This window comes from Somniosus microcephalus, chromosome 12 (assembly GCF_052327205.1).
Source record: "Somniosus microcephalus isolate GS21.2 chromosome 12, FLI_Smic_1.0, whole genome shotgun sequence".
Lineage (NCBI taxonomy): Eukaryota > Metazoa > Chordata > Chondrichthyes > Squaliformes > Somniosidae > Somniosus > Somniosus microcephalus.
The window spans coordinates 48,737,241-48,749,368 of NC_140998.1; the positions used below are offsets into that span (position 1 = coordinate 48,737,241).

Below are 12,128 nucleotides of genomic sequence, written 5' to 3' on the forward strand. Positions count from 1 at the left end.
AAGCAGTGCACTGGCCGCGCTAGACGTGCTCCTATCTAGTTATCCAACAAGTTAAACACTCTATTCAAAATAATTCTTTGTGAAGCCATTTGCTGTTTGAAGCCTTTACTTGAACAATTTTGTGAAACTGTAAACAAAGATAAAGTATGTTTTGTACATAAACTGAGTACTATACATTCGATATTACATAAGATATAACATATTTACAACAGTAGAATTGATTAATTGTATAACTAACTAACATTTAGACTCACTTCTGTAACTATCAAATATTAACCTTTTATAAACATAGTGTTATCAAAATACTACTCTGACAACGTTGCTATTATGCTAAGAAACAAAGATACTCACAGATATTGCGCTTGGCCTAACATATGAAATCAGATTACATTGGATTGTGAAACCCTTATGGAATCCTCCATTACTGCCAGGTTCTTCCTGGAATTCTACTTCCTGTGCTACACAGGAAGAAAGGTACGAAGGTCAAATGACCACTCACAGGAAGAAAGGAACAAAGGTCAAATGACCTCACACAGGAAGAAAGGAACAAAGGTCAAATGACTTCACACAGGAAGAAAGGAACAAAGGTCAAATGACCTCTGCTTCATACAAACACACTGCTAACACAATAACCACCACCAGAGGGTGCTATCTGCACACATAAAATAGTCCATCGGTCCAGAACAAGCAGTCTGCCACTTACCTCCAACTTCCAAGGCAGGCCGTATGCTCAGTGCTTCAGTAGTGCACCGTTCGAGTTTCCTTGGGCCCTATTGGTCACACTGAATGTGCACGTGTTTTATACTTTTTCTTTACATTCCAGCATTGGGCAGGAAACTTGGGTGTAAATTTCCGTCGACACGGCGTGATTTCGGCGTAAATGAGATTGCGGAAAGGAAGAAAGATTTGCATTCATATAGCGCCTTTTCACGACCACCGGATGTCCCAAAGCGCTTCACAGCCAACAAGGTACTTTTGGAGGTGTAGTCACTGTTGTAATGTAGGAAAACTCCAGGCCTGTGTTAAAAAAAAAATCTTCATCAAGGAGAGTTGCACTCTTGTGTCATTCTTGCTATCAATGGCACTGAGGTGCTAGCAGTTGCCCCAGTGCAGGCCTCAGTCCTGCCACCACATCTACCAGCTGCTCACACTGTTTACGTAGGGAGGCCGGCAGTGTCTGCCTGCCTGTGTGGCCCGGGCGCTGATTGGTTCGTGGCGCTTGACCCGGCGGGGTCACGCCGCACAGCACCATGGTCCATTATCCATCATGGAGGCGATATTTCACGAGAAAGTAAGTTGAGGCGGAAATTATCTTTTAAAATGTCAGCAGCGGTGTGCGGCAGAAAAGACTGGTGTGGGGTTGCCGTTCAGTTGATCAAAGGGCTGTCCCTCCCTACCCCGCCGCGGGTTGGCGATGAAACGGCCGCGGGGAGGGAGGGAAAAGCTGTGAGCTTCGCAGAACCGGCTGGTTGGCGGAAAGCTAGCCGCCTGCTACTGGGGCCGTTCAAGGCTCGGCGCGGTGGATGAGCTGAGTCGCAATGCAATCATTACATTTAATTCGGTGTGTTGGGGGGCTTGGGAGGGCGATTAACGTCTCAGCCCAACAGCCAAAGAGAAATAAAAACAGAAAATGCTGGCAATACTCAGCAGGTCAGGCAGCGTTTGTGGCGAGAGAAACCAAGTTAACGTCTAAGGTCGATGATCTGTCGTCAGAACTGGAAAAAGTTACAGATATAACGGGTTTATTTCAGATTTCCAGCGTCCCGCAGTATTTTGCTTTTGTATCTAAAGAGAAAGCTGTAGCGACCCGCAGAACAGGCTATTCAACAGGCGAGGACTGCCAACTATTATCCAGTAATGTTTGTGTAAGTCGTCTGAAATTGATCTTTTCAGTTTGTTGAAAAGTTAAATACATCGTTTGCAACAATCTCTGACCTTCCGTTTCTGATCCAACAACAACTTGTATTTATATAGCGCTTTTAATGTAGTAAAACGTCCCAAGACAAAAAATTGACACAGCCACATAAGAAATTAGGGCAGGTGACCAAAAGCTTGATCAAAGAGGTAGGTTTTAAGGAGTGTCTTAAAGGAGGAAAGAGGTAGTGAGGTGGAGAGGTTTAGGCAGGGAATTCTAACAAGGATGAGAATTTTGAAATCGAGGGCTGCCAACACAAATTTAATGGTTATCATAAAGCATACATAGGAAAACAATTTGCATAGTACACCACTAATTACTACACCTTGTGTGACTCAAAGATGACATGCAGGGGGTCATCTGCACATGGAAAAGTTGGGTGTTTAGCCTGAAAGACTGCACTGTATAAAAGTACACTTGTCCTATTATAGTTTTATTATGGTGAGTAAAGTTGCTGGAAATATGACTTCATACAGTTTTATTTCAGTTATAATGTGTGGACATTCAGCTGCCTTCATGTTAGGTTATTGAATAGGTTTGCTCGTTGGAGTAAAATTTTGGTTGTGATTACAATGTGACATGTGAATGTATGACTTTAAAATGGGGACTGAATTACAACTGCTCCCTGGTCCTATTAGCACATACCCTGTAAACCTGCTTCATTTGAAGGCAGCACTTCTTGACTCCCAGTGTACAATGTCACAGGAAGTCACTTGTATATAGTAGTTCTGCTTAATTGTGGTAAATTTCACATTGATTATACAGTGTGGTTATGTTATTGATTTTTTGTGTGTGTGTACAGTAAACATCTGATTGTAAATGACCATTCATATTTGATGTAAGGCTTGTGTAAGCCTCTGACTATTGTGCACAGCAATACAGTATTAGATAAACTGGTTAAGTTTATGTTGATGATGAATCTCCTGTACAAGTGTACTATTTTTACTTCTATATGTACAACACAGATTGTCCAATTTTGTAAATTACATTTGGATTTGTGTTATTGCAATATTTTTGATTTGTGTTTTTAACTTTTCTAGAAGTGATGCAACTCTTGCTGTTCTTCAAGAAACTGTTTTGAAATATAGGTCTAGAAATGAGGTTTTTAAAATAATAATTGTTCCCCTTTCTCTGGCCATTTCATTTGGAATGTGAGGATTGAATGAACAGAGCTTTTCGTATCAAAGCTAACTGTTTCAAGTGGCAGAAGGATCGATAATCGGAAGGCAGAGTTAAGATAATTGGCAAAAGAACCAGAGGGGAAATGAGTTTTTTTTTTTAACGCAGTGATTTGTTAAAATCTGGAATGGACTGCCTAAAAGGGTGGTGGAAACAGATTTAATAACTTTCAAAAGGGAATTAGATATATACTTAAAGGAATAATTTGCAGGGCTGTGGGGAAAGAGCAGGGGAGTGGAACTAATTGAATAACTCTTTCAAAGAGCTGCACAGGCACGATGAGCTGAATGGCCTCCTTCGTGCTGTAAGATTCTATGATTCTAACGGCTCTAATTATAGACAAATTCTAACAGTTATAACTTTGAACAAATTCATAAATGATTACTCTTTGAGATCAAAATGCTGGAAATACTGTTGGTTCCCTTTGCCTCTCTGAGGAAAATAATCTGGAACCTTAATTGCTGAATGCATGTATATGGTGCCATGCAAGGGATGATTATTCAAAACTCTTTCAGTGAAGGAATGCGTTCCCCAACAGTGACAAGCTCAAATGACCACTGTGGCCCTCTTTATTTAAATGTGATCATCCAGTAGGGAAGTTGGCAATCTATTGATCAGAGAACGACAAATTCTTTGATCTAGAATTTTATCATTAACTTTTTTTTTAAGCGATATTCTGATTGGAAAAAGTGGGCAGGCTGACCCCTTGACAGGTCCTGCCATTTCCACTCTTAAACCAGTCAGTAACATAATGGGGGTTGCTACACTCCAATTGTTCCTCCCTGATTCAGCACCTTGCCTCAGCTAGAGAGCTTGTTTGCCCCTACCCTGGTCCCCTTACCAAGGACCCTCATCCAAATGGCCATTCCTCCCGTGCAAATCTAAAGTTTGAGCCTGCAACCTACCAAACATAGAAGCCATAATAATGCACTGAGCAGCCTCCTTGGATCCAAATAAATATTTTTGCTTATGTTAATGCATATAACAATTTTAGATGTCTGTGTTAAATAGAACTCTCTGATGGAGCCTCCCCAGTGGATAAATACACAACACAGTGTGGTACCAAGCGATTTATAGATCAAAACAGGCCCAGATTTCATGCTTGGTCTGTACTCAGTTAACTGATTTTGACTTGGGCAGGCTACAATTGCACTGTGTCTCAAAGCCAAAAGGAAAATCAGATCAGTTCCCTCCCCAGTGATCACTGTTGGAAAATGCAGATGTGCATACAGTGGTGCCATCCGTGATGAATAGTGATTGACGATGGGTAAATTCACCACGTGGTGAGCATTGAGCCGTACAGACTAGGAAGTCCCATGCTCAACCCCTGGTCTCTAGTGAGTTAGCTGATCTCTGTGTAGACAGTGGTGGGGACACAAAATTGGCCTTAGTCTTGCTGCAAAAAGCTGGGGGAAATTGAGGTGTGCTTGTATGGATGTCTATTGAAGAGAGAATCAGACTTGTTTAAAATGTCAGCCATGGCTCAGTTGGTAGCACTCGCCTCTGAGTCAGAAGGTTGTTGGTTCAAGTCCAACTCCAGAGACTTGAGCACAAAAATCTAGGCTGACACAGTGCTGAGGGAGTGCTGCACTGTCAGAGGTGCTGTCTTTTGGATGAGACGTTAAACCGATGCCTCCTGTGCTCTCTCTGGTGGACGTAAAAGATCCCTTGGCATTATTTCGAAGAAGAGATGGGGAGTTACCCCTGGTGTCCTGGCCAATGTTTATCCCACAATCAACATCACTAAAACAGATTATTTGTTTGTGGGAGCTGATGCGCTATCAATTACTCATAAAAGACTGAGAGTTAGAAGAGTAACTAAAGGCTTTTATTAACAACAGAATGGAGGTCTGCCTCGAGTGGTCGACCGGTCCAGGATACCAAGGGCTGGGGAGCAGTCACCTTTATACTAGGACCTGTGGGAGGAGTCAGCCGAGGCATGTCCAGGCATGTACACAGTGGAATACAAACAGGAATACAAACAGTGGTTTACCACAGGAGCTTGCTGTGCGCAAAATTGGCAGTCGCGTTTCCTACATTACAACAGTGACTGCACTTCAAAAAGTACTTCATTGGCTATAAAGTGCATTGGGACATCCAGTGGTCATGATGGGCACTAGATAAATGCAAGTCTTTGCTTTTCGTGGTGGAACAGTTGACATTTCAAGTTGTTTCACTTTGGACCATGTAATGATATAATGCTTTTAACGTAGTAACTGTCCCAAGGTGTGTCACAAAGTAGTAACAGAAGGTGCGCAGTAGTTGGACGTGGCCAAGTACATGGTTGAAGAGGTAGGTTTTTGGAGGTGGTCAAGAAAGTTTGAGTTGGGAGGCATAGCCAGCTGAAGGGGGTGCCAGAGTAATAAAAGTGTAGGGCACGTGCAGGATGTAGATCTGGTGGATGTTGGAGATTTGGGTGGGGTAAAGCATAGGCAAGTTTGTAATTTGTGGATTTTGAATTCAATCTCTAAGGACAAGGAGTTAATGGAGATTATTGAGGGCAAGCGCGATGGAGAGCAGGCAACAGAATTTCAAACAAGTAGAACTTCAGGATGGCGTGCAGGGAGTCTGCAAGGAGAGCATTGGGGGAAAAGTCACTCCTGATGATTAACAGAGGCAGGCAGTGGTGGCAATAGGTTGCCCTAGTGATGGATAGGGTATGGGGTTTGAAACTTAGCTCAGTGAAACAGGACACCTAGGTTGCATGCTGTCGGTTTCAACCTGAGCAAGCAGCTGAGTAAGGAGATATAGTCTGCGACGACTAGAGCGCAGAGTTTTTGGTAGAAGCAGAACCGCATATGTATGGGCTTGCTCGTGTTAAAGCAGTGGAAGTTCTTCCCCCATGTCGGTGTTGGCTCAGTGGTAGCACTCTTGCCTCTCATGGGTTCAAACCCCACTCCATAGACTTAGCACAGAATCTTTGCTGACAGTTCAATGCATGAGACATTAAAACTGAGGCCTCATCTGCCCTCTTGGATGGCATAAAAGATCCCATGGCACTCTTTTGAAGAAGAGCAGGGGAGTTATTCCCAGTGTCCTGGCCAACGTTTATCCCTCAACTAACAGATTATCTGGTGATTTTTCTCATTGCTCTTTCTGGGATTTTACTGTTCATAAATTGGTTGCTGCATTTGCCTACATAACAACAGTGACTGCATTTCAAAATTACTTCATTGACTGTGAAGTGCTTTGGGACGTCGAGGTTGTGAAAGGTGCTATATAAATGCAAGTTCTTTCTTGATGTTTCACAGCACAGTGGCATTCGTGGAGTCAAGGATAGTTCTGGAGATGTAGAGCTGGATATTATCAGCATACACATGGAATCTGGATAAGCTGTCACTGTGGAGCAGTATGTGAACAAGGAATATTGGGAAGTGAAGTCTGTATAGCATTTAACAAAATGCTGATGTATTTCAGTACATTGAACAATCACTTAATGCTTTGAGGACTGTGATATGATTTCTGCACCAGTACCTGTATTAAAACTAGTAAGTTTTTAGTTTTTTAAAGAACTCAATGAATATCAATGTTCTACCTAGTTAGAAGGGGGGAAAATATTTCTTGCTGCTTCTGCCACCACAACCCCCACACTCAGATCCAAGTTCCAAGCCACTGATCTGGATAATATAACCCAAGAAAAGTGTTTACATGGTGCTGCCTGGGTTACTGCATATTTTTCAGCTTTTAGATTGGGGGAGCAGGAATATCATCTACTTCTCTTCCCATCATTTACTTTCTATTTCTTTTCATTTGCTGACTTTTTTTTAAACATCTAACCAGTTTCAATTTTCTAAATTAACTGGTCTTCAGCACCAGTAAGGATTCATTTTCTACAGATCTAAAACCTGTGTGCTCCATACTTGAGGCCCGTGACCTTTTAACGCCTGTTACATTGATATCAAGAGTCAAAATACATCCGTCATTGATTTGGTACTAATTTAATCTTTGTGATGTAATAGAGAAGATCTATTTAAGCATTGTAAAGGTGCTCGGCACTCTGGGTTAATTGGTACATTCACGCATTTGTAATGTCGCAGAAATCTCTGATCTGTCCAGTTTCAAATCATAAATGTTATCTGAATTTGTAATTGGCTGAGTGGTGTAACAAATTTAAAACTGAGCTTCTGTTAGCAGCAATCTTGACGAGAATTTTTGTCTTTGTGTGTGGGGCAATGAGGAATACACAAACCCTATCTGGAGTGTAGGAGGCAGATTTGAAGGGAGATGACTGGTTTCTGTTTATACTGATTGCTTCTAGTCAGCCTCCTGCCAGGACAAAATGGTTTGATTGCTTCCTCAAACCACGGCAAAAAAAAGTCAGTGGTTATCTGTGATGACTCTCCCACTAACAAGACTCTTATCTGTTGACGTTTACTTTGACCTGGAAGTGTAAAAATCTCCTTTAAGTGGGGTGGTGTGTTTGCCAGTTCTGTCTCCAGAGGCAGCACAGGCTGGGAAAGATATGACAACTGCTGAACGTTGTTTTGGTTTACTTGATTTAACTATTTAGCTCCATGTCGCAATGATGAACTGGAACTCTATGGTGCTTAGAGCCCTTGTATGATGTAACCGCACATGAATAATTGCGATAAAAGGATGTTAAGAATCTCAAAACAATTTGTTGTGTTTGATTCAGAGAGCAGATTAATGCATCAAAGTTAAGTATATTGTATTGTAATCTCATTGCTAATTTAATCTTGCTTCTGTATAATTTTACTTACCACAATAAATAATGAATTACTATATAGTCCATCAGTGTGGTTTTTTTGCCAGCATGGAGCGAGCTGGAGTATATGGTGGCATTCTGTACTATTTCTGGTACATATCCCAATATTATAAGGAGTCGCTGTTCACCATGTATTCTGCTGTTCCAGATATTCTGTGCATAAAATCAGAGTTTAGTCCATAGAAAGTGCGAAATGGTCAATTGAAGTTGAGCTTTAATCCATATTGGTAAGAAGTCCAAATTGCAATGTACATGTTTTGTCTCCATTGCAGGATTTTTTTTTTTAATTGAAGATTAATTTGTCAATAAACAATTGAGTGTTTTTATGCAATATCGACATATTTACACAACAGTGCACGAGACCTCTGTCTCCAGCAGTTCACATGAAAATTTGATGGGCTTTGCTCTGCTTGATTCCACAGCAAGAAGGGTCCCTCTGTGCTCAACATTGCCTCAACAATTTGCTGCAGGGAGAGTACTTCAGCCCCATAGACCTCTCTACAATTGCGCAGCAGTTGGATGAAGAGGAGCGAGCAAGAATGGCAGAGGGAGGCACTACCACCGAGGAATACAAAATCTTTTTACAGGTTAAAAACTACACCTTAAATCAACATCAGTATGAGCAGTGCTGCCACCCACCACCCCCCCCCCCCCCCCCATCCGTAGACCGCTTCGGAGAACTTCTACCTTTTCGGTGTTAGCCATGACTCGCCTTTGAGTCAAGACGGTGTGGGTTCCAGCCCCAGTCCAGAGACTTGTGCACATAATCTAGGCTGACATTGTAGTGCAGTACTGAGGGAGTGCTGCACTGTTGGAGGTGCCGCCTTTCAGATGAGATGGTAAACAGAGGCCTCGTCTGCCCTCTCAGGTGGACGTAAAAGATCCCAAGACTATTCGAAGAAGAGCAGGAGAGTTCTTCCGGCGTCCTGGCCAACATTTATCCATCAACCATCACTCCTTAAACAGATGATCTGGTCATTTATTTCATTGCTGTTTTTGGTACCTTGCTGTGTACAAATTGGCTGCTGTTTCCTACATTACAACAGTGACTACCTTTCAAAAAGTACTTCGTCGGCTGTAAAGCACTTTGAGATAGCCTGAGATTGTGAATGGTGCTATATAAATGCAAGTTCTTTCCATATTGACTGGGAGGACTTCAAATGCAGATGTTACATTTCAATATTGGGAGCCCAATTAAGACCGTAGCAATGTAGTTCTACAAGACTTACCTCGTCATGTCGACTTCATTGAGCGAACGGGGAAGAAAATCAGTAACCATATCAGATACTAAAACAGTTCAGACACTTAATTACATTTTCCCATAGGGAGCCAATTCACTGAATTTAAATCTGAGGTGAGAGCATAGCCTCCGATCCCTATGATTTTGGATATGAGGGCAACTCACTTCATTTGTTACAAATCCAAATTTTTGCAATTAAGGATACTTGGCTTTCTATTGGATCCTTTTAGTGTTGCTCCAAGTGGGACAAAATGAGATGCAGTTTTGCGACTTTTTCTGAACTACAGAGGATGTGTAAAGAAGTCCTTGCCATTTTGTACCTCCCTTGGCATAGTCTCTGGGCACCATCCTTGTATGAGGGCAGGTGAGCAACCTGCTCCTGGGCTCTTCCAGTCCTACTCCTATGCCTAGCTGCAAAGATGTTCTCTTGAGTGACTCTCCTTCCTCTGCCTCCCTGGTGTCCACTCTGTGATGTGGCTAAGACCAGGAATACACCGTGTAGGGAATCATAGATGCAGAATATGTCCTTACCACTTTGCAGTGTAGTGTTGGAGCTCCCATATGCCATTCTAGCTGATGATTGAAATTGCTAAATTATTTAATTTGAAACTCTAGTTTGATCTAATTCATCAAATCACACTAGAAAACCCACATAAAATATGTTAATTTGTTGAATTAGTAGCCTTCAAAAGGGAATTGGATAAATGCTTGAAGGAGAAAAAATAGCAGGGATCTGGGGAAAGAGCGGGGGAGTGGGACTAACTGGATTGCTCTTCGAAGGAGTTGGTGCAGACTCAATGTGCCGAGTGACGACCTTCTGTGCTGTACTATTCTGATTCTATGATTCTATATTAACCCCTCCACCAGATATAGCAGTCTAAAGACTCCTCCCCTCAAAAGAAATGCATGCATTCACTTTCCACTTGCTGCCAGGTCCTTAAGGAAAATTTCTTTAGACTACAGAGAATTTCAGGCTCCCTGGACTAGCTCATCTAAAAAAAAAAAATACTCGTGCACTATGATGTTGACACAGATTCCAGAATTACGATAGTAAATTCACTCTGATGTCGAGAGCAGCTTTATAACTGTAATATGAATCCTATATTACTAAAACACCATCCCAGCCTTGGTACTTTTAGTTTTGTCTGATGAAATGATGCAGATATTCACATAATTTATCTGCCAATCAACAATGGGCACCTTTGGCCATTTAGTCTGTACCATGAAAGTTTGCATTATCCCATCTTTATTTTTCATTCTCTCTCTCAATATAGCAACCTTCAGGGAACATGGATGATAGTGGATTCTTTTCAATTCAAGTAAGTGTCTGATTTTTAAGCCCTGTAACCTGTTGCCTTTAGCAATAAAACTTTTTTTTTAATTTCTCCCCCCCCCCCCCCTCCTTTTCTGCACACAATCATTATATTTTAGCCCTTGTAGTTGATAAATAAGATTATTAAATACAGTCATAGTGGACAGGGCTAGCGAGCTGAATTTAACTGGATGTTTTGATTTGTCTTTTTTCCTCTATTGCTCACTTGCATTGTCCTTCTCATCCTTCGCTTTTTACTTATCTCATTTTAACTTCTGACCTTTTTTTCTAAGTCATTTCCTTCATGAATTTCTGTTAGTGCTGTTTCTAAGTCAGTTCTGTGATCGCTGTTTCACCTATAAACTAGCAGTGTGCATTAATTTTAGTATAGAAAAATGGATATCATTGGCGTTTGCAGAATTTGAATTTCTGTCCCTAGTTATCACTTCCAAGCTACCTCTACTATAAACGTTGCATGTGGCTAATCTATAGCTGAAATGACCATCAAACAAAGAATTGAAAGGGGGGGGGTCGCGTGGGGGGTAATACAGCAACCGGAAATCGGCGTGCTTACAAATGGGCAATGTTTTAGTTATTGGCAGGTATGAAGAGGCTACCATGGGTTTTTACGGTTGCTTAGACACCACAATAGTCACAAATTAACAGCTTTAACTAGTGAAGGAATCGGGTGAATGTAATCCTGTGAGGGGGTAAGATGTGAAGGTAATGATTAAATAAATAACAGTTTTGGTAGTTACAGTTATAGGCCTAATTGTCCTGCAGGTAATAACTCATCATTGTAAACACATTGTTCTCAAATGTACTTTAATGTACACTTATGTGGGGCAGGTGGGGGGAGGAATTGGACAAATTTGGTCATATTTGGATATGTGCTTTGCAGCCAGTATTTATTTTCTTGGCCATTACGGGTCAGCATTTTATATTTGTCAATAAAGAAAGCAAAAGATGTTCCTGAGGGGGAAACTATTCAGGGTATAATAACTGTAATAGTTCACTTTTGTTTTTGTTTTGTTTAGCGAGCCAATCTATACTTCATCTGATGATGAAATAGCTTAATATTTGGAAAGCACAATGCATTAGCATTGTAGCACCACCATAATCATTCAGTGGTGGAGTACATACTTGTTCTCCCCCATCTTATGCCACTGAATTTCCCATTTTAGAGTTGTTGCTTTAGGAAGGTGCCAAAAGATGGGAAAATCCGATGGAAAATCATTCCCGACTAGGTTAGCTGCCTGCCCTCTTAGTGATAGTTGATGCCGGGCTTGGAGAGACGAGAAAAATAGGAGATAATATAACCAGGAAAATAATGGATTTCTGCCCTCATAAATAAAAAGGTGCATTGTTAGAATAACATCAAGGTGCTGCATTAATGTCCTCCTCTCGTGTAGCTGTGCAGTGCATCACTGGAGCTATTGAGTAAACACTTTTTTGCTTCAGCTCCTCGTGTTTTTATATCAATCTGAATTTGGCAGCATTATACTTTTTTAATCTGTTGACTTGGGCAGGAATCTGTTTTGGTCAGTATGTTTAGACAAAAAGGACAACATGTTTATATGGCAATTGTGAACAGACATTTCTATTCCAGTGGGATATTTAACAGAGTTGGCGAGGTTTGCTGAATTGTCTCGATCATTTAAGGGCAATTGAAGATGAAGAACTAGAAGGCACGTGTAGGAAATCAGCTGATTTTTGAGCAATAACCAACAAATGCAAAATTCTGAAAGCTAATTGC

The 12,128-nt window shown here is 41.3% G+C and overlaps 1 protein-coding gene across 4 annotated transcripts in view; it reads left to right on the forward strand.

Moving 5' to 3' along the window:
- Positions 1-1,202: 1,202 nt before the first annotated feature.
- atxn3 (ataxin 3) overlaps positions 1,203-12,128 on the forward strand; it is a 46,369-nt gene continuing 35,443 nt past the window's right edge. The window contains exons 1-4 of one of the 4 annotated variants that reach the window (XM_086002811.1): positions 1,231-1,291; positions 6,346-6,582; positions 8,243-8,407; positions 10,335-10,379. In XM_086002811.1, coding sequence (XP_085858937.1) covers positions 6,550-6,582; positions 8,243-8,407; positions 10,335-10,379 — 243 coding nt within the window. In that variant the 5' untranslated portion in view covers positions 1,231-1,291; positions 6,346-6,549. Of the gene's footprint in view, positions 1,292-1,340; positions 1,866-6,345; positions 6,583-8,242; positions 8,408-10,334; positions 10,380-12,128 lie in introns of those variants that run through there. The other 3 variants (XM_086002812.1, XM_086002813.1, XM_086002814.1) reach the window with 3 other exon arrangements.